Here is a 21,910-nt window from a genome sequence, read left to right as displayed (position 1 = left end):
GGTGATAAATAATCGCTGGAAGAAATACAACGCAAAGATTCACACCGGTAGTGAAAAATTGTACATCGTTAAAAGAGAAGGTAGAAATTTATGTAAACGCGAGCTTGAGTTTTTCAAACATCGTGGAAAGTAATTTTGCTCACTGTTTTAGGTGCTCCTGTATTTCGTTTGTGTAAACTAACTGCATTGAACGTGTATCAGGAGGTAATTAGGTAATTAGAAAATAAAGAAAGTGAAATCAAACTACAGTTTCCCGTTGAGCCGGTAAGTCCAATCAGCTAATGCATCGATTCGAGAAAAGAATACCAATGAATACAATTCGAATTGTCGTTACCGTGTGAATATTTAAATTTTTCTTTTACGCGATGGAAGGTCCATTGCGGTAATATCTATCGATCGATATCCGGTTTGTTGAATATCGAACGAAATTTCTTACTTCAAAGTGACCGCATAAATTCAGTACACGGTGAGATTGTGGTAATAACAAAATACGGTTTACCACGGTTTAATGAGACCTCGCGATATCCCGAACATTTTTCTTCTGTTCGTTTTACCGATACGTACAAATATTCGGAATATTTGTTGTTATTTTTATCCACGTAACTGGTTCTTGTTCCATAACGAAGTACACACAACGGCACAACGCGCACGAATTCGAAGAGAACTGAACTCAATTCTCCTCGTAGTTATGAGCATTTGCATTTTAAAAAGCACGCTGTGCCAATATTTTCGTTCAACACTGTACGCGACACTTCGATTTCTCATGAGAGGCCAACGTCACATATGCGTGACGCTGATGATATTTCATTTTATATCCATATAAACAGACCAAGTACGAAGCGTAAGGCCAGTCTCGTACACGCGTGACGTATTATTCAGAATATTCAGTTAGCCAGTTCGATACGTTTCATTTTTACGAAGTTAAAAACATGCACCGCGTTCGATAAAAAATACTACAAATACATCGTACCGTCCTCCGGTGAATGTTTTTTTCCAGTTTTTTTTTCTCCTATTTTTCCAATTGAACGACTAACGAACGTGTTAACGATAAATTGAGCTAATATGATCAATTCTGCTAAAATGTTTGCCCGGTACGTTCCCCGCTTTCTAGCGAGGATCTTTACATCGGTGATCCGTTCCTCGTTCCAGCGGTGCTTGTGTTTTCTTCCGCGCGAGCTACCGACCGACTGTCCCGAGCGAGAGCAATAATAGGGGCCATAAACGTAACGATTTCTTCTACAATGAGTCGTACGTCGAGTTACAACGACAGTAATATGGCGACGCAGTACTACCATTCAACATGGCCGCATCGTACGACAGGTTGTACAACAACTCTGCACCCTTTACGATTTATTATCGTTCAAACAGCCGTATCGCCGATAGTGTAAAAATTATTGCACGAACCATTGTTACTTCTGTTGCCCCTGTGAGATATGTTTCCAGAATCGTACATTTCATTCTCGAACTAGGATTAAACTATAACAGAACGGGGCACACGGAGCGCGATAACGAAATATTCTACAAAATATTGGCGTTACTGAAAAACGTTACTAAATAAAGTCGACGTGTTTTAGGGAGACTTTCGGTTCAATTTACTTCTTCGTACACGAAACTGACAGGCGGTTGAAGGAAGAGTTAACCGATTTTTCACATTCGAGCGAACAGAGTAACTATAGTCACTCGGTGGGGTACACTTGTGGGTATCGAGAAACATTTATAGTTCGGTTTGAAAAATAGTCAACGACTTTGAAACTTTCTTCGCATCTTTGTGCACGAAAGAGCAAGGCGAAGCCGAGACTGAAACGTTTGAAACGTTTCAATTTTGTTCGATAATATTTGTTGATACTGAATCGTTAGCAATTCGCATCACTTGTGGAGTAACGCGAGTCTCGCTCACTGTTGTTCTATCTTGCTCTCTCTCGATAGAGAGAGTCCACTTTCCTGAACCCGGGATCCCGATTTTGTTAAAAACAGAAATAACCGCGTACAATGGCAAACCTTTGATCGAATCGATAAACGGTACTTTCATCGTTGCCTCGTTGAAGTCTTAAAGGTGTTATCTGTATTTGGTCGGATACCAGAAATATCGACACAATTTGTCTTACCGAGCCAACGATGATTTACACCGATACCTGTTCGATGTCCTGGCACAAAGCTTAGGAATTGATAAGTATCAATGTTAATGGATTGGATCGCTCCTGTCAATAATGTCTGGTGAAACATAAAACGGGGTGTATACATTACCTTTTGAGAAGTACAGACAGACCGTGTACTAGATATTTGACCGACCTGTCTTTTATCTGTCAGATAACTCGGAACAATAGATCCACTCCGAAATAATCCATGCCAATACAACATTTGATCGACATAAATATTTATCAACTACAGACTATTTATAACGCTGCACCGCGTACGATATTTTCATTTAATAAAATTTCGACTCTCGATCGACGAATACATTCGTATCGATGACGCGAATTTTGTTGCCAATTTTGAAAAACATTCCGATTCCACCGGGAACACTGACGTTCGAACCTCGAAAAGTATTCGCTCGTATACCGAACGGTATTCTTCGAAAACTCTACCGATTCGAATTACACTCGACGCAACGAATTCTCTGAATTGTATTTCGAATAAAGTGTCCACTGCGCGGTTGGTTTGTAATTATACTTAAAATGTACTGCATCGTTGACCGTAACGCGGACGACCGTAAACAAGTCGACTCGATCTCATTAATTTTAAACAGAGAGTAGTCGGCGCGATGACGATCAAATTAGGCAGTTCATATTCCCATTACTTTCAACAATGTCATTCGGCGCAACAAGTTACTTTGAATTGGACGAGTAATTAGGTTCGAAGATCTCGATGTGACGTGAATGCATACATGATAGCTACTTAACTATTTACCGTAACTGGGAACACACTCGTGACCGATTAATCATGACCACGTATCGGTTAATGGAGAAATTACCTTAAGTAGCCCTTTCGAACGTTTCGCGTGAAATCTGTACGAATTGTTTAACCGTGGAAGAAGTCCCGGGGTCTCGACTGACCCGATACATTTCTACGATTATTCGTTGACTCGTTCCTCTCGTTTCAATTTTCTTATCGTCGACTTCAACGATCACGAGTACTTCGCAAGCACGCGAAGTGTACGATACGTTACAAAACAAGTAAACGAATCGTCGAAATATTGAAATTAATTACCGAACGGACTGAATTTTGAAAAATCGCACCGAGTTGTTATCCGAACAACGTATCTCGTCGTGAAAAAAAAAAATAAATCTGCAATTAATCGTATTCTAATCTCGAACGATGAACGGAAAAGGGAGAGAAGACTAAGTACGCCTTGTTCGTAAAATTCGACGCCAACGAGATAAAATTACTGCACCAAGGGCATTGAATCGGTTCATGGACGTCAGTCTTGGAAATTGGATACATTTTTTCACCGTTACGTGCACGGAAGGCAACAAGTGAAAATAGAATTATTAAACGAAAGCAACACAGTCAAGAGCCCTCGAGTGCCAAGTCGTTGCAACAGCCAAGGGATAAAAGATTGCCTACGGTGGGACGCGAAATGGGAAGAACATATCTCGGGACAAGAAGTTACAACTTTCCAAGACGGAGCTCTGATCTAAACGAATCCAGGTAGAAGTTTTAACCAGGTCGAAACCGCAGACTAATACGATTGAACGAAGGAACTGCCTTCAAAGTGGAGTGGGAAAACGAAGGCACGCTGCACGTGAAACAAGAGAAAGATACACGGAGAAGGCTCGAAAGAGGGAAAGAGAGGGAAACGGTGAAAGAGGCGTGGGGAAGAAAGCAGGAAACTCGATGCACAACGTTGTAAGCGAAAGAAAAGATGAGAAGATATATGCTTAATTCACTACTTAGGTAGCTAACGAGTTCCTTAAGTGAACGAACGCTAACGAGTTTGCAAAGCTCGTAAGAAAAGCGCTATCGTCGGTTGGAACAGCTACGCAAGATGCATGCGAGGTGGTTTTCAGCTTTTAAAAGAAAAGCGCCAATACAGACAATGTCTACAAAACGGTGCACAATTTGCACTCGGGTAATTTTTGTTCGTTGATAGTTAGTAGTAGACCTCTTGGGAATAGCGACACTTTTCAATGGTTTCTACATTGCTAAGTGTATGCAACGAGGTTTCTCACACCGGGGTACGCGAGCTCACAGAAGAAGGAATTAAGCATATTGTACGGGGTGTTTTCTTTAACGCGATTACTCGCTGTAGCTTCGTTTTTTTTTCTTCTTCTTTTCGAGAATACGAAACACAGCCAATGGAGGGTGTTCGAATACGTTCGTATTTCACTTCGAAAGGTGTTTGAAACTATTTAAAGCTTCGTTACGAATTATTTATTCATCGATGATACAGATCACCGATTTTAACGTATTTTCAATCTTGCACGGATTGAATACCATTACGGTGTCTTTTGTAATTGTAAAATATTTTTGTTACGTTCCGAGTTATCTGGTAGATTCAACGAGATCGTCGTTTGGCTCTCAATTTTCAAGGGTATCGAAAATGTTAGAAAATTTGCGTTGTTGCTCGAGTTATTAACTGGGAAAGATTTGAAAATTGGCGTATATTTTGTTGCAAGGGAACTAGGAATTTTATATAATTTTTGAGACAAGGACAAGAGAGCCTCGATTAACTGGGATTCGATTTAACGGTACCTCGATTATCCATGGTTCTATTATACGCGATCTCTATTGTCCGATATATCAAAGCTGTGGCAGTACACGATCATGTTATACGATGCACTTGCTTACAAATAAAGTTCATTGTGTCTGGAAACGATTCTCTCGTTTCATTCAATAAGGTCTGACAACAGACCATTATTAAATCGCAATTTGAACTGTGAACATAGCGGTGTACCCAAGTATTCCGAGACTCCTGTGGTAAGTTTACGTCAGGGCTCTTTCAGAGAGAAGGATTAACTTTGTATAATATTATTATACTTGTACAACGTCGGAAAAAAGTTAAGCGATATTTTTAATTTTTGTCGAGAAAAATAACAAGCAAAATTTGCGAAGCAATATCCGATAGATTGAACAAAATTTTCATACAAAATATTTCCGGTACGACGATTACAAGATTTATTCACGTTCGGTATTTATTACGGAACTTATATTTACGAAAAAGATACACGTATAGTTAACAATGTGAAAAAATAACTTTGAGGTTAGGTTTGAAAATGGCCACTGAATATTTAGTTTCTACACGTCGATACGATAACTCCGTGTTATAATAATGACGTTACAACAACAATCGGGGCAGCAATACAGGAGAATCTGAACGTAACAGTGTTCGAGAAATTAATGATTCTGGTATAGCTAATCGTTGCTATTCAAAATGAATGAAACAATGAAGAGAGGGTGGAAAATGAAGACGAAGCATCGGAAGAGTGGCCTCATCCTTGCAAAAAACAGGAGATCCGCATTAAGAGCTTTGCGTAATAAAGTACTTTGGACGTAAAATTAATATCATAAGTTATATATATACGTATATATTTTTAAAGAGACGTATAGGGCGTTTGATAAATAATTCAAAGCTCGACGGATGTAAATCACTCAGCGAGACGTGTACTAACAGTGGTTAGTAAATTTTAGACCGAAAATAAATTTCGTTAAGAAATAGGTCTAACGTGAAGCTGTTGCTCGATAAATTTCGACAACGCATTCGTTTCGACGAATAACAATTATTAGAAAGTTTGTCATACTCTAACGTGAACACGGCAGAGACGTGTTCTCATCTAGAATCAATAATATAGCGAACTTACAGCAGCGAATTGAAAATCGATATGGGAAAATACGAAAGAGGTCAAGAATATATGAAAACGTGTGCTAAACACGTATCGTGTCTTATCATTGAGAAATTTAATTAGGAATAAATATAATACCACTGTATATTCATAGCGATCATTTCCATGCAACGATATGTAAAGTAACCGAAAAACAAAAAGTACATTTACGTGTTGGTATCTTCGCGAAGCTCGCAGGCAAAATACTTATTTAATTAAAAAAGGAAATTGTTGCGCGTGAAAACAGTCTGAGTAAAATGCAAAGTAAAAACGTCGATTTTCGATCGATCTCGCGAACGATACCTCAATTTTCCATCACCGTTCGAAGCGACGATTAACAAACTACAACGTCGACCATCGAGAAACGTACCTTAACCCGTTAACTGAAAATAACGAGTCTCTCGGTCGAGCTCAATTCCAATGCCGTAATATAATCGTTCGATGATTCGCGTTCCCGTGATCAATCGTGTCGTCGCTCCGTATACATCGTGCCGACGTAAAAATCGTTCACCGTGAATAAATTCAGCACGAGGACTTTTAATTCGCGCGGCAAAGTTCGGGCCGAAACGTGAGCGGGTCTTGAGAACGCAACGGATAACGGACGCGTGTTTAAACATTTCTCGCGATCGGACCGTTTGATCGAAACTCCGTCGTTCCGTCGAAGAGGAACGATTCATCATCCTAATGAATCCGCACTCACGTTCGTCCCATTAATCCGTGAGTACGGGCACGTCTATTCGTGTATTCAGGTAAATCTTAATAGCGGTCTCCGGCGACGACAATCGTTAACTACCACGGACGGGGAAAAATACCTACAGTCAAAAAGACAAATACGCCGAGCCTCGAGCGTTTCAGCCGCATCTGAGCGAGGGAGAGGGAGAGGGAGAGGTAGAGGGCGAGGGCGAGGGGGGGTGTGCGGGCGGCGCAACTACGTCGGCCAAAGTTTTGCCAACTCGAGCCTCTGCAGCAGAAACTACCACCACGGCCGCCCTCTAGCTCCGATGTACTACGTGGAAACACTGTTGCACGTATACGGGGGATCGGCGTGTACCCGTGGCACGGTCCGCGGCGTGGTGCGAGCACGCCGGTTCGTTCTACGTGTCGCCACCGCGTACCTACACGACTCTAAGTCCCCGCGCGGCTGTGTGCGCGCCGCGCAAGATACCATGAAGAGAATTCTCATCCTCTGTTTCTTTACACGCGCGCCCGCTGTTCCTGTCTTCGAGTTCAAAAGGTGAAACTTGTTTCAACGACCCGCCTCGTTATACCCACTCCACCGTGTTCTTACGCCCAATCTGTGTGCTCACGTCCGAAAATTTCTCGGCTCTTGACTTTGCACTTTCCCGCTGCCCCGGGACCCGTGGTACACTTATTATCGATGCTGCCGGCAAGAGAAAAGGGGGGACGGGGGCCGAGGGTTGCGAGAACGGGAAGAAGGGATTACTTTTTACAAATATGGAACAGAAGCCTCCGGTAGAGTCGTTGAAACGTTCTTTTTTTCTTCTCTTTTTCTTTTCTCTCTCTTTTTTTTTTTCATTTCTTTGTTTTCGGTGCCCGAGTCGCTTCGCCAAATTCGAAGAGCGTAGGAACCGGTGTACCACGTTTTATCGTTCTTTTCGGAAAGCTACTTGTTGAAATTTTGCAATCGATGTTGCGTAACGGGTTCTGCGTTCGGAAGGTTCGAAGTTTTGCCCGCGAGTCGAACGGTACACGTGATTCGGTTTGTAGAAATATTGTGCGCACTTTTGGTACTGGCCTCTTCGAATCGATCACTTTTGCATCCAACGTCGAAGATTTTTTCGGAAATTGGAATACGTTGCAGTCTGGGTGGAAATAGGCGGGGTTCTAGTCGTCGAAGTGTTGGTTGCGAAATTGTTTCGTAGACGAAGCGTTGTTTTCGATATTGTTTCGTAGACACCGTGTTGCAAAAGATTATCCCCAACGAACGGTTCGAGGCGGTATTTGTTAGCTCTTGTCGACGAGCTCGGGTTTTGTACAATCCCCTCGCGATATTCTTGAGTTTCAACCGGAATATTTCCGATAAATAAACTCGCGACGAACGAGACATTAAAGCGCCTCTCTCAAATTTGATATTCCCGCGCACGACAAGAATAACGAACCTCGAGCTCAAGGTAAACACGAAACGGAGTAATGGACGAGATTAATTTTTAAATATGTTTTAACGCAACTATAATCCACCGTAGAAATTCCGGAACGTGTAAATGTAAATGCGATGCGCACACAATCGCCCCGAAATTTTACGGTAAATAAATGTTACAATTACGTTTCCAGCGTTGGCAAACAGAGGCTGGAATTTTATGCAAGGTATCTTCGCGGAAACGTTGCAAATCTAGTATACGGGATACGAAAGGTTTCTTCTCTAGTTAATTAACGGAATAAGGTTAATAGGTGAAATGAAAAATCTCTGAAATATAAAAAGAAACGTGACGAGACTGTGTAAACGAAAGTTTCACATGTTACGTCGAGAAAGGGAGAAAAGAGAAATAGAAAGTTTCACCGAGCACTTTTACACCGATGCAATTTTTGTACCAACATTGCTTTCATTCGATGTGTGGCACGGTTGGAAATCGTATTTCTCAGATGGTGTAACGATGTAAGTGGATTTTACAACGCTAATTATACGAAGACCGCATGAGTTCCGCAGCTTTCATCCCTCTGTTTCGTGTAAAGAGGATACTATCTAATTATTTCATTTGCGGGCTGGCAAGAAAAGAAACGGAACGTAATTTAGCAACGCACCTTTAAGTAAAGTACACCGCGTTGCACTCGGGGAAACGAGATATTTCCGCGTCGCATGATTTTTATTTTAACCAAACTTTCGACCTAGATTTAGAGAAACGATGCTCGAGTTTTATTTCAGTTTTCAATCGATTCCACGATGCGTTCGCGAACTGGCAAGGAATAGCGAGAAGCAAATCTTTTCGCGTCTCTAGGGTCTGTACACCGGATTCCGTCAAAGTGTCGCGAATTTTCTCTGTCGTAATGTCGCAAAGATATCCTCCTCTCGGAAGCGTTGAATCGAGTCTTGGCGTTATCATTGACGCGCGCCTATTATAGTCGTCGCTTGATTTTCCGACGAGTTACCGAATTAGAAAAGTAAAGATTGTATTCTTTTAATTTATCATTGCGAAAATATCAATTAAACGGGGTTACCAACGCACAAGTACTATCGAGACGAGCATTTGAACGCCATTTTCCGACTCGTCTTTTAAATTGAAAGCAAACGAAGGAACCTTAGCTTCGAAATCGAAAGTAAAATGTTAAAATACAATTATCGAATAAATTGCTTCGACGAGCACGGTTCATTTCCTCGTAAACGTTTCGACCCTGATTTTGGGTCGTTTGTGCGATCGAACAGAGTTTCACTCCCCACTTTGGAAAACACTGATTTGGACAGAAAAAAAAACTTTTGGGTATGTAACAAATTAACGCTTAACGAGAGAAAAGTATAAAAATCTATGGGAGACCTGACGTCGAAACAATGTGCTCGGAAACTTTTTTCTTTGTAATAAACAGAGTAGGTAAATAACATAATGAACGTACAGTTGTATCAATAACACAGTCGCGGATAATCAAAAAATGAACGTTCTTCTCGTCTAGAAGGGGGAACCGCGATTAATTAAAGTAAATAGTAGAAATTCGTAGGTTGCAGACCAAAAGTGCAAAACGAACGCGACCGGTCGGAGCCTCAAAATTAACGACTGCAGCCAACGTAAGCACTTATGAGCCGAACCGAACCGTTTGAAATGATACTTGTAAACGTAAGCACTTATTCTTTCTATCCGACGTAATCTTTTCTATTCAATGCGTTTCGGTATCGATGTTTTCACTCTTGAATTATACGACGATAAAACAAAGTCTCAGAGCTGAATTAATTTTTGCAATTCTCTTCTCTATAATTGGTAAATACGTGAAATAATACCTGTAAGTGTGAGCACTTATTCTTTCTATCCGACGTAATCTTTTCAATTTAACGCTTATCGGTATCGATGTTTTCACTCTTGAATTGTTCGACTACTCTCAAGTTTTGCAATTCTCCTCTCAATAATTGGTAAATACGTGTTAACGATACTCGTAATAATTATTCGTAAATACGTGTAAGAATTGAACGAAGAAGTACACGATATTACAGAATCGTTCACAAAAGTCGACAAATTTATACACTTGTCGTTTTCTTCGTCTCGAACGTCCGGTATTAACGTTACAGCGGTTAAAAGTTGATCCAGTGTTGATCGTTGAATCGATTTCGTCGTTATGGGAAAATGTTTATTTCTGTAAAAGTTTTACACGCGTACTACTTCCGTATTGTTCGAATTTCGGTTATCGAACGATTTCGTAAATTTGAGAAAAGATCACGTGTACGTTGGTAACTTGTTCGCGGAAAGATGGTATTAACTGTCTCGAGAAGTTCTATCGGAATAAGTATCCGATAGATACGATTTGAAAGCGGTTCAATTGGCAAGTGGTCGGTGTTCGCGAAAGCGAAACTTCCTACGAGGACATTTTAATCCGGACTTTCGACATGCTCCTTTACAGCGGGGTCGTCTCCTTGTCGGTTGTGCCATGAATTACGCCCCATCCTACGGAGCCATATTATTATAGTAAATCCCCCCTCTTTGCACGGAGAGAACTTCAACGTAACTAGGATATTAGGGCCGCCTAATTACCCTATTAATACCGAATTAATGTAGGGTCATATGGCGGTGAATAGCGAATATTCTTTGGTACTTACAACACCGAACAACCTGGTAGTTAAACTTCGAACTACATGCATACTATCATGCAGTAATTAACGACGGATCATATACACCTACAGACAACCTATGTTTGCGCTAACTAAAATTGCATTCAACTTTAGCGCGGCAGTGACGCGGGTTTTACCTTTAAATCCCCAATTTTGCACGTGAAATTACAATTTTAAACGGTTTACGAACATTTCCACTTTTTCACGGAAGCTACCTTTTTTTTTCGAGAATTACACAGAGCTCGTGTATTCTTCGGGAAGGGTTTCGCGTACGTTGAACGCAACTCGAAATTAATAAGAAATTAACAACGAGTTACCTGGAAGTAAAATTTCTCGTATTCGAATGTGTAACGGTAAATTGATCGTTTCAAATTTTAAATACGGAATCGATACGAGAAGCACGAATATCAGAAAAGAATCGAGCGATACGGTTATTTCGTTTATCGCGTTCGATCTGTGAACGCAAAATATTGCAAAGTTGTACGAAATAACGGTGTAAATTCGTACGAAACACCCTTGCCCCTATTTTTCTTTCCATTTAATTCATAACGTTCGTTGCGAAAGACTTGGCAATATTTTATATTTACAGTTCGAACGTAACAACGGGTTCTACCAAAAATGGCCGGCACGCAAGGCCGAAACCGTCACGGTAATAATAAATAGATTTCCTGGGCTGCCGAAACGCTGCCCGAAAAAAGGCCACGTTTTCGTTAAATATATTACAGAACACCGAAACGTTTCATCGATCGCGAATTTCATTATAAAATCTCTGATTTACATTCGTCTCCGAGTTAACTTTTACAGAGGGTCTTTACAGCCGGAGCTTCGGGCATTATTAAACGCAAAAAGTTTTACCGCCCCCCTAATGAAAAATGTGACGACCCCGTAAAAAATTTAAGTCGAAAGCGTGGATTTTTAAACAGCCCGCGCTCGTCGTGCCCGTTACCGAACGCGTATATTGAAGTCTACGATGCAGCCGGAGGTGGTTATCGTTATCGAATACGCGCGAATAAAGAGCGAGTGGAGTACGAAGGGGGGCGTGTCGAAAGCGTTTCGCGTCGCGCTGTACCGAAAATATTGTCCCGCGCGCGAGTCAATAGAGCATCGCGTTTAAACGTGAAATTTGTAAACTAACACGTGCCGGCACGCGAATTGAAAATCTAGCGGTGGGAGGGGGTACGCGATCCCGGTGTACGCGTAGTTTCGATATTAAGCGCGTAAACTAGTGAAAAAGTACGATTGTAAGTGTACACGCGATATGGAAAACGTTGACGCGGGCAAACCGAGCGGGGAAAGAAAAAGGGAAACCGTGGAGATGCATACCGGCATTCTGCTATCGACGTTAGCGACGTGAAAGCATCAAAGCGGCGATTACCGGTTATAAGTATTGTAATAAAGCTTGGTTCGCGGGAGGCACGGGACGCGGGGTGGGGGTAAAGGGGAGCATTGGTGGGGGGTATCGCGAGGATGACGGCCCGAGGAGGAGGAGTGGGGGTAAAGGATACACGCACACGGCCACGAACAAAGGGAGTATAACGGGTAGTAAACGAAATTAAACCACCGGCGTTGTCTCTCTGCCTTTTTCGCGAAACAGCCAGCGAAAGATGTCTGTCCACGGAGATATCCACGAGTTTTATAGTGTCATTATGTACCGGCAGAAGAGGTCCTTATAAGAATGGGTTCTCCGTTTTCCCTTCGCCAGGACACTCTTGGGGTTGGTCTTCCCGTCACGCTGCAGCTTAGAGTTGCGTTGTCGCCTTCCGAGACTGCCAAGTCGGCGCTGGTATCACCCCCGTAAACGATATCCGGTGGCTCTGTCGGACAAAAAATGATAAAAAGGACGACGATTGCGCGTATCTATCGTGCAAAATTACCGGGCAATAATAAGCCGATCGACGAGTACTTATTTCAGGGGAGAGGGTTGACTTAATTGGAAGTCTCCGTTGAACAAGTGTTGTAATTTGAGATCCAGAGAGGGGGGGTTCTTGTTACGATCGACGGGTTGTTTGCACCGAGCAAGTGGATAATAATACTCGAGTTTTTAATCTTTGAGTAGTCGGTTGGAGAAACTTCCAATTTGTTTTCGTTTTCACGTAAGAATAAATACGAATTCTTCTTCGCCTTTGAACTCGTGAACGGTATATTTCATTTGTTTTCAATTCGATCGAGAAATGGTCAATTTATCGGGTAACGTGTTATACGTTCCAGTGGGCCTCTAATAGACTCCCATGCGCCTATTTAGGGGTTAATATCCTTTATAATTTTTCAAATTGCACAATTTCATTGTAGGTTCTTGTTTCATTAATATTGTAATTATAATTTCTAGTTTATATCGATTATTTCTATCGACGAATACTTAAAAGTTACTTTGTCCACGAAGAGCTACAAGTGTTGGTAAATTTGTTTAACGTGGTTCAATTTTAGTACAAACGACTCCTTGAATTTTAGATGCATCGAAATTGGATTCCTTTGTGATAATGTTGCACCGATCGAAGAAAGATTAGAGTTGTTTTTTTTTTACAAGTTTGTTATTCTTGCGCACGATCGCAATAATGAGAGCCGAGCGTAAGGGCAAACGTAAACTGGAGCAACGGAGGAGATTAATTTTTAAATAAATTTTAACCTAATTTTCTTTTACAAAATACATTGGAAACTCGACTCGGTTCGTTCCAGTAGTCATTCGTAATTGGGAGTTAGTAATTGCCTCGTGTTAGTTAACGATCAAATATTTAAACAAGGGCTCGAAAGGTCCACAGCTGTTCTGCTGTAAGTAATTACATTGTCACCTTAGACAGTTTATTCGTTACCTACAAGATGGCGTCGTTTCAAAATTCTAGTCTAGAATTAAGTCTGGGCCATATATTTCCACAATGGATAGAAATAAGGCTTGCAGTATTAAAATTTATAAATTATAATATTATCTTAACAAATTATTTATCGTTATTTAACGTTTTCAACCGTGTTTCTGGTCTTCTTCGAAACAAAAAGCATATAATACTCTAGGAAGAATGCTACTTCGTAAAATATTCGTCTAGTCTCAATATTAATCGAAATATGGAACTAATTTTATTAACCAAAATTCGAGGATATTACCAATACGGCTAAAACCGGATCATTTGTTCGATTAGAAGAATCAAGTTAATTATTACCAAGTATAATGTTTCTTTGTACAATAATATTTTATAAAAATAATTACAGTGCACTTTACTCGAGTGTTGAATTCATACCTTTAAATACTCGAGGAAATTTTAGCACCAGAAGGAAATATTATTCAGAATGACCTCTAAATGGGACACTGGTACTTAACGTTAAATGTTTTGAAAAGTTTGGAGCGCTCTATCGTACGATGCGCGGTTGAATAATTCTGCGCTCGAGCATCATACGATTGTAGTAAATATATCTAGCGTTACAGCTGTGCGACAACTTGAAGCGTACCATGTAGGAGAAGTGGTAGGGTAAACCGAGTCACGAGCCTCTTAAATGGAAACGAATTAGTGCGGTCGTGTGTCCCGTTCGAAGAGGTGAGTGAATGGGATAGGCCGAGAGCGAGCGAGACAGAGTGTTAGCGAGCGAGCCTCGCATTACATGTGTTCGGTGGCCGGAAATTCGATCCCACGTGCGTATATTATAGTTCTCGGCTGAGATCGTCGAATGCTCGAGTCGACGGATCGCACAAGCTGTACAAACGTAATCAATGGTGGGGACATTTCACTCGAAGCCGGTGCAAAAATTCTCACTCGAAAAATGGCAATCATTGTACTCGTTGTTTCGACTTGTATTTATAAACATCGAATACGACATGACAAGATATATTATTTCGCTAGATCGAATGTTTGCGATCAAGTAAATTATATTCAAAGGTACATATATATAGAAGATATTAATCACTTACAAAATGATCATTTTATCTGGACGTTTGTAAAATGTTTATTTCCAAATACTTATCAAGATATATTCACATCGATATTTCTCAAAAATTTGTTTCAGCTTCGGTCTGTGTATCGTGTTCCCTTTGATCAAATTCGGCAAAGAGGTTGTACATGATATGCATTTCTAAAGGTCTTTTTTAACTGAAAAATATCATATATCCTTTTCAAAATGATTTTGACAACTATCGGTTTAAATATGAAAACCGATTCTGTTTCGAAATCTGCACAGGGAAATATCGTTAAAATTTTTTAAATTATTCGATAATAAAATTTACGAGAAAGAAACAGATATTATCGTAATTTAATCAATGCTTACGAACACCGATAGAAGTGGAAACAACGAGTAACGGTATGACACAATTTTTTTCAAATATAAATCGAAAATAAGGTTTGACGCGCGGAACGTTTTAGATATTATTCGTTGGATGTCGTTGGTAGAATTCTATGTAAAAAAAAAATAGTTTACAAATACGCGAACAAATGTAAATTTCTAATCGAGGTTTTGTATGGTAATAATTTGTCTCCGCTGGACAGATTAGAAAGAAAAAATATTTTCTCGCGCACGTTCGGGCATACTTGAACGACATCACAGGAAAATAATCCACGTAGTTCAATTATAAAACTGTCACGCGCACGCGTTTCTTTGTGAAATCCAAATAATTTAATTTCGAGCGAAAATAAATTGAATTTCATCATTGCATCGCTAAGAGTTAATGCTATCAAATGCAAGGTCTCTGCTCTAAATCCTTGCGTACTTTTGTTCGATATTGGCTCACCAGCAACGTTTAACCGTTTTACTATCGATCGGCCGATCTATTGGTCCGCACCTTACAAAATGAACAAAATTAAAGTTTTTGCAAATAAATATTCTAACAAGCGTAGTCCGAACATAGTTTACTTTACACGAACCTTTCGAGCCGAAATTTGAATTTTCTTTCAGGGTTTGTATCCAGAAATATCAAATTAACCAAATTGTCCACGAAGACTGTAAAGTAAATAAATTCGTACGAAAACGAGAATACTTTTAATCGATAACGAATTGAATTCATTCAGTCGAAAGTCATCGAATGATACAGAGTGCCTTAATAATATACTAAGTAAAAATAATGAAATAAGTTGCGAAACGTACATTCTGATTGTTTTTTTATATTATAAATACTTCTTTTATGTAATGCAAAGGCACGCGTAAAGAACAGGATGTTCGGTAAAAATTGTCGAACGATAACGGGCAGGAAAAATGTCTACCGATAATTAATTAAACTAAGAAGAAAAATGAAGAAAAAGTTTGTAATTATCAGAAAATGTTCGCAGGTTAAGGGAATAATCTGGCTTGGAGCGTTCGAAAAATCTAGTTTTGGATTATTATAGTTTCTTGAAGTTTAGAGCCTTGAAAATGTGTCGGTAAAGTATTAGAGCGAAATTCGTAAAAGTACCGGAGATATGGAGCTTTCAAAGTTTAGTAGCTATAAAGGTTATGAAAGTTTATTCTAAACTTTTCTCCACTTTCTCGGACATCGGTGTGCTCATTAATTGCAAAAAGAATATCGAACGGGTGTTATTGTAATATTGACGGTATCAAATGTCAATAATTACTGAAAATACTTCAAACGCGTTTTTCTCGAAACGATGTTTTTTGAATCGACAAAACACCGGTATCTCGGAAACCACTATATTTTGGTACGGCTCGGAAAAATTTCGAAATTAACTCGGAAACCGAAATTTCGTACTTTCGAAGACCGACATTTAGTTAAACGTATATTATTTAACGGGGTTCGGACAATAGCCACATTCGTATCGATTGTGAGAAAAAAAAAAAAAAAAAGAAAACTTGAATCGGAATAATTTGGATAATTAGGACGCCCGATCAATGTTGCCAAGTGGGCAGAAATTGTGAAGCACGCTGCATATGACGGAGTACCGAGTACACTCGCGTGAAATTTTTGGCAGAGTCAGTTGAAACGTTAACAAACATTTGTACACAGCGCCAACGTTGTGCGTTCGATGGTTTTTCTTTTATTTATTTTTTGCCATTTTATTCGCAGCTATCGCCTCGAGAATGACCATCTAGGCCAGAATTCTTCCCCTTAGAGCACTCAAAAGGTCGTTTCGTAGACACATCCCACGCGGGGAACATCGTAATGAGGTGGTCTTTAATGTTTAGTCGGTATAATTAGACGCGATTTAGGGCCCTGAAGATAGGGACAGAGCAAGAAATTGCTAATGTTCAAGAACGTCGGGGACATAATAATTATCCTTCCCAAAGAACGCCCCTCGATATTAAGTCGCAGCGAGAAAAGAAAAGGGGGAACGACGGGGGCGGATAAAAGGAGAAAGATGTACGCTCTGTTGCTCGTTATAATAGATTACGTTCCGCAAAAAGTATTGAATGCAACGTTCCATATAAATGCAAATGGTGTGTGTGATTCAGAAAAAGTTGGACATAAATTGATAAATGGCTCGCTACGGCGTACAAGAAACAAGAATAAATGATATATCTAGTCTTCCCATAGGTTCTGTTATAAGTACTCGGCTATTGCAAAGAACGTAAAAAACCTTATCAGTATCAAGTAAGTACAATTTATTCGTGCAAACAGAAATAACGGTATTGCACGAAATGGCCACTTTTTGTCGCCACGGTTACTTTGAAAGCTGCCTTTACAAGGGGGTTGTTCGTTTCTTTTTAAATTTTTCTGAAGATCGAAAATTAATGTTTCGTCGAAGAGTAATTTTCCGCAGACCATACTCTCCGACTCTGACAGTTTATAATCGTGGATTTCAATCCGGTCTAGCGGAAAGTCAATGTTTTGTGGGGATTGTCCCATCAAGTTGTGACACGGCCTCATTTCTGTGAAAAAGGTGTTAAAACCGGGGCTAAAGTCACCCAAAGAGATTTCCTCGAAGAAGTAGCAAAACCCTTTGGTAGGACTTTTCCAAAGCCAAAGGTTTTCCAACAGAACTTGGTCGCAACTTACAGAGCAAAAACAACTCAAAAGTGGCTACGAAATAATGTTCCAAAGTTCACTTCGGCCGAAGACTGGTTCTTCGATAGCCTGGATTTGAATCCAATAACGATTGTTAACTGTGGCTAGAGTCGAAGAACATGGTCTTCGAGATTCGTTACACAAATTTAAACCGCTCGAGGAAAACCCCGACGAAAGTTACTTTTAACTTTGAACGTCGTTGCTAAAAAGGTGGTTACAATTTCGAGCCACCGTTACTTTTATCTCGTTATCGACTCTGCTAATAAATTAGAACAATATCGCTGCTTTGTCTCGTTGTTAATTGTGCCGATAAATTTTCAAAATTCGATACGATAATTTCTCTTAATATTTCACAATAGCTCATTACACTTGCAACAGGACTTATGGTAAAAGGAGTTTTACTTTTCGACTTCTACTTTTGGGTCCGCGTCAGGGGATTTTTCTTGTGTCCGTTCGGTCAGTTGCACAAGTCTATATGCACTCGTCTAATACGATACGAAAGACCGAGAAGTATTGTAGGGATAAAGGGAGATCAATTCCGAGAGGAATTGTTGTCGTATTGGGTCAGACATTTTGGTCAGCCATCGTGTGGCCCGTGTCCGAGAAAACATCACTGGACACTGTCCATATTTGGACAGCTATCGCATTTCCCTTGACTGTTCTAGGATTATTTGTGTTCACAACAGAGAGCTAATAAAATATACTCCGCGCAACGATCGGAACAATTTTCTCACGCATTAACGTACCAGTGATCTTTCAACGAACACTTTAACGGTATTGTACCTTCTACTCGATTTATTCGTAAACGAATTTCGCGTACAGCGATTACTGTAATTATTTTTATACTCTTTTCCGTTCACGGATTTATACACTCCCCGAATTTACATCGATACAGTCGTATCGCTAGTCAGAACACGAAACGAACCTCGAAACGTAAAATTTGTCCTAATTAGCTCGTCGAGAGATAGTCCTTCATTGTTGCATTCTTACACAGAAGCACGACTCGTGTAATCAATTTATGATTTTGGGAACACCCTACATGCATTAAAGCGAATAATAGCGGCTCGGAATTATGTGTAATGAAACCTCCTTCATTTATCGTTAGTTATGCCATAATTCATTTCCCTAATTATACTGGATAACGTAGCCGAGATTCAGTGTAATAATGACAATATGCCGTATTTAATTATTCAGCGCCTAATTCAGAGACTGAAATTCTATTTATACTTTACTGCTTGGGGCGGGATCTGCCTCGTAGTTGTCGACAGGAGTTTATCTAATTGAATCGACCACTTCACCAACAATAATTAACCTCAGACTCCATTACCGCTTGAGTTGCCAAACGCAAGGTTTGATTTCGCGAGACACGCACTTTTCGGAAAGTGCACACGTTGTATCTCAACAGTATCATTCCATTCGCGGAATAGATCGTTTTGCGAAAAATTGCAATCTTCTCGGAATTCCTTCGAAATCCTAACATCGATATCCTCGATTACGAAATATGACTCCGGACGTTGAAAAAAGAAAAAAAAAAAAACGAAAAAGGTTTCTCGATCGTAAGTGCGCAAACTATCGAAACTATTTTATAATTCGTACATATTGAATTGTACCGTCTCGAAGATGACCAGAAACGAATAATCGAAAACTCACGATACATCGATCGTTACAGCTGCGTATACGACTTTACTCACCGAACAAACTATCAACATTTACATTTCGAAACGCATAAAATTACATTTACCGCACCGCCGGATCGCAAACAATGCGACACCGTTCGAAATATCACAAAAATTCCAGTATATTCGTTTACGCGATTCCACTGACAATTATTAGAATAGCTAGGCATTTACCGAACCAGAATTGCGGTGGAGTCCCTTCAAGAGTACCGCTTTAATTTCGTTCGAAATGATCGCAACTGGAAGTAACAATTCGTAGTTAAATTATTCCAACGGGGTGACACGCCGCGAGTCGATATTAGAATTTTATTTTCGTGGAAAAATCGATTCTCGTCCACGAAGCGGTTAAAATCACACAAAAATATACTTCCTCGGTTATTGTACCGCCGCGATCGATTCGTCGACAGAGGGGATCCAGTTTTTCGCATTTCCCCGCGTTAAGTAATTTTTCTTTCCAACGCCCGTCTTTGGATTCCAAGACGACATCTTGGGTAGAGGGTTCCGCCCCCTACTTTGAAAAATATTGCTCTATACCGTTCGCAGATAGCGCACGGTGAACGAAAAAAAGCCGATAGCGTTCAATGAACGTGGGTAAGCGGAAGAAAAATCATAAAACTCGCTACCTGCGATTCCAATTCCTTGGAAAAAGCGATTCGGCGGAGGAAAGAGACAGAAGGGGGTGGGGGGTGGACGGAGGGGGCTGAGTAGACAGGGAATACATGCCGTATGCGTCGCAAGACGACCAAGCCAGAATTGCGAACACAGATAGACAAATAGATGGATGGATTTGTTGGCAGAGGCCCAATGACTCTGGTTTTGCTTTGTTTTCGGACATGGAAGTCGTGTTTCGTGGAGCACCGCAGCGAAATATTTCTCCCGCGAGTAAAGGCGGGGTACCGGCGAGGAGAGGGGGGAAGAAACCACGGTTTCCCTTATACAGGGGAGAACAATGCGGTAGAGCGTGAGTCCATGACGACCGTAATGCGCGGAAAAACGAATCCGAGTCGATCGTGTTATTAAATTCCCCCCCCCGTTGCGGAATCGCTAACTCACCCCCCACCCCCACCCCGTTATCGTCCTTATCGTCGACCGTGTTCCTCTCGCGGGAGATTATTTCGTTTAAAGAGTCTACACGGTCCCTCTTCGATCGTCGATCACGGTCGTGGCGGTCTTTTCGACGAGTTTGCTCGCGATATGGAAAAAGGCAATATTTGCGCAAGCGTTTCTCGAGGTTCCGTTTCTTCCGCGCGGAAATACGTATCACGGTTTCCTACGAGCTCGAGGATCATAGAAAAATATGGGGCCCGTCTCCCCCCCCCCCCCCCCCTCCACGCCTCACGCGTCTATGGAACTTCTCGTAAAACGTTACACGTATAACGAGCACGCGTTTTATACACGTGCAACGTGACTCTCGGTACGTAGGAATCGGTGGTACGCGGGCAAACCGTTGGCTTTTACGTTTATTACATGTATTTTTAAGCGATACGTTACGCTTTGAGGAGCGCTGCATACACGATCTTTCCGGCTTTAAATCGCGAATTAAATTCGCAAAACCGCGCGTCGCGAGTATTTTCGATGAAATCGGAACGCGTACTCGAAGCTTCAGCTCCTGCCGCTTCCGTCCCCGCCACCACCGTCCCCCCTCCTCGCTCTCAACCCTCCGCATGGATATTTCAAAAATTTCGAAACCACCGAGGATGAAGTGGAGGATGGCCGTTTCGTATGGATATTAGCGATATCTCCGAACTCGAAGGTTCACGAGGAGCAATGAAATTGTGCATTATGCGATGAAATGCACGATAGAAAAAGCTTCGGTAAATTGGTCGGAAGCACGGTAGTAAACGCTGCAATTTATTCGCGTTCCGTATGCACCTCGTTCAATATAGTCTACTTACCGGGGAAGACCCCGAACTCGGAGATTCGAAAAATTATGAGGCTTTGGGAATATACACCGCCGTTCAAAACTTTCGAGCACCCTACCGTTCTTTATCGAATTAAAGTTTTTTTCTTTTTCTTTTTTTTCTCATTTTTTTTTTATGCGAGCACGCTCGATTTATCGAACATTTTATATCTTTCTCGTATCAGAGGGTCATTGAAATTAAATCACGGAAATAGAAGTTACGTGTATCGTGGATAAATGCCAGACCGATGGTATTTTTTATTTCTTTCAGTGCCATTTAGGAATAGTTTTTCCCATTTGATTCAATTTGATTCGAAATTTTTCTAATTTTTGACCGAAAAGTATACGTAAATGGAGAATTTCAAAGGAATTATCGTACGTGGATGTAGCGTAAAATAAAAAAAGCATTTAGCAAGAAATTGTTCGATCGCGGTAAATTTACAAACTATTCTCGAAGAAACACGTCGTATCGGATTCGATCGTTTTGCTTGTATATGTGTATTTCTTTCGACGATTATTTGTTCGATTTTACTTCCGTGATCTTCTGTGAACAAACGATAGCAACTTTGTATCATTAAACGGTTTGTATCGACAAATTTTTATCGCTTCGGAGAAAGAAATTCAAGGATAAAAATTGTTAAAGATAAACAGCGATGGAACGCGTGGATTCGAATATAATTGTAACTTTCGTCTCGAATTATGTTCGAGTGATGTTCAATTAATATTTAAGGAAAATATTCTCGATGAAACGTTTACATAAGTACGAAAAAAAAAAAAAAAAACGTTCATTTATTTTAATGATCGTGGCATGGAAGCTTTTGAACGGTAGTCGCCTTGTAG

The 21,910-nt window shown here is 40.6% G+C and overlaps 1 protein-coding gene across 1 annotated transcript in view; it reads right to left on the bottom strand.

Annotated features, from left to right (window-relative positions):
• LOC143146018 (lachesin) overlaps positions 1-21,910 on the bottom strand; it is a 130,895-nt gene that overhangs the window by 8,392 nt on the left and 100,593 nt on the right. Inside the window, exon 4 of the mRNA XM_076309969.1 lies at positions 12,237-12,398. Within this exon, the coding sequence (XP_076166084.1) occupies positions 12,237-12,398 (162 nt within the window). The remainder of the gene's footprint in view (positions 1-12,236; positions 12,399-21,910) is intronic.

Source organism: Ptiloglossa arizonensis, chromosome 1 (genome assembly GCF_051014685.1).
Source record: "Ptiloglossa arizonensis isolate GNS036 chromosome 1, iyPtiAriz1_principal, whole genome shotgun sequence".
Lineage (NCBI taxonomy): Eukaryota > Metazoa > Arthropoda > Insecta > Hymenoptera > Colletidae > Ptiloglossa > Ptiloglossa arizonensis.
This window is presented reverse-complemented; position numbering and strand designations above follow the sequence as displayed.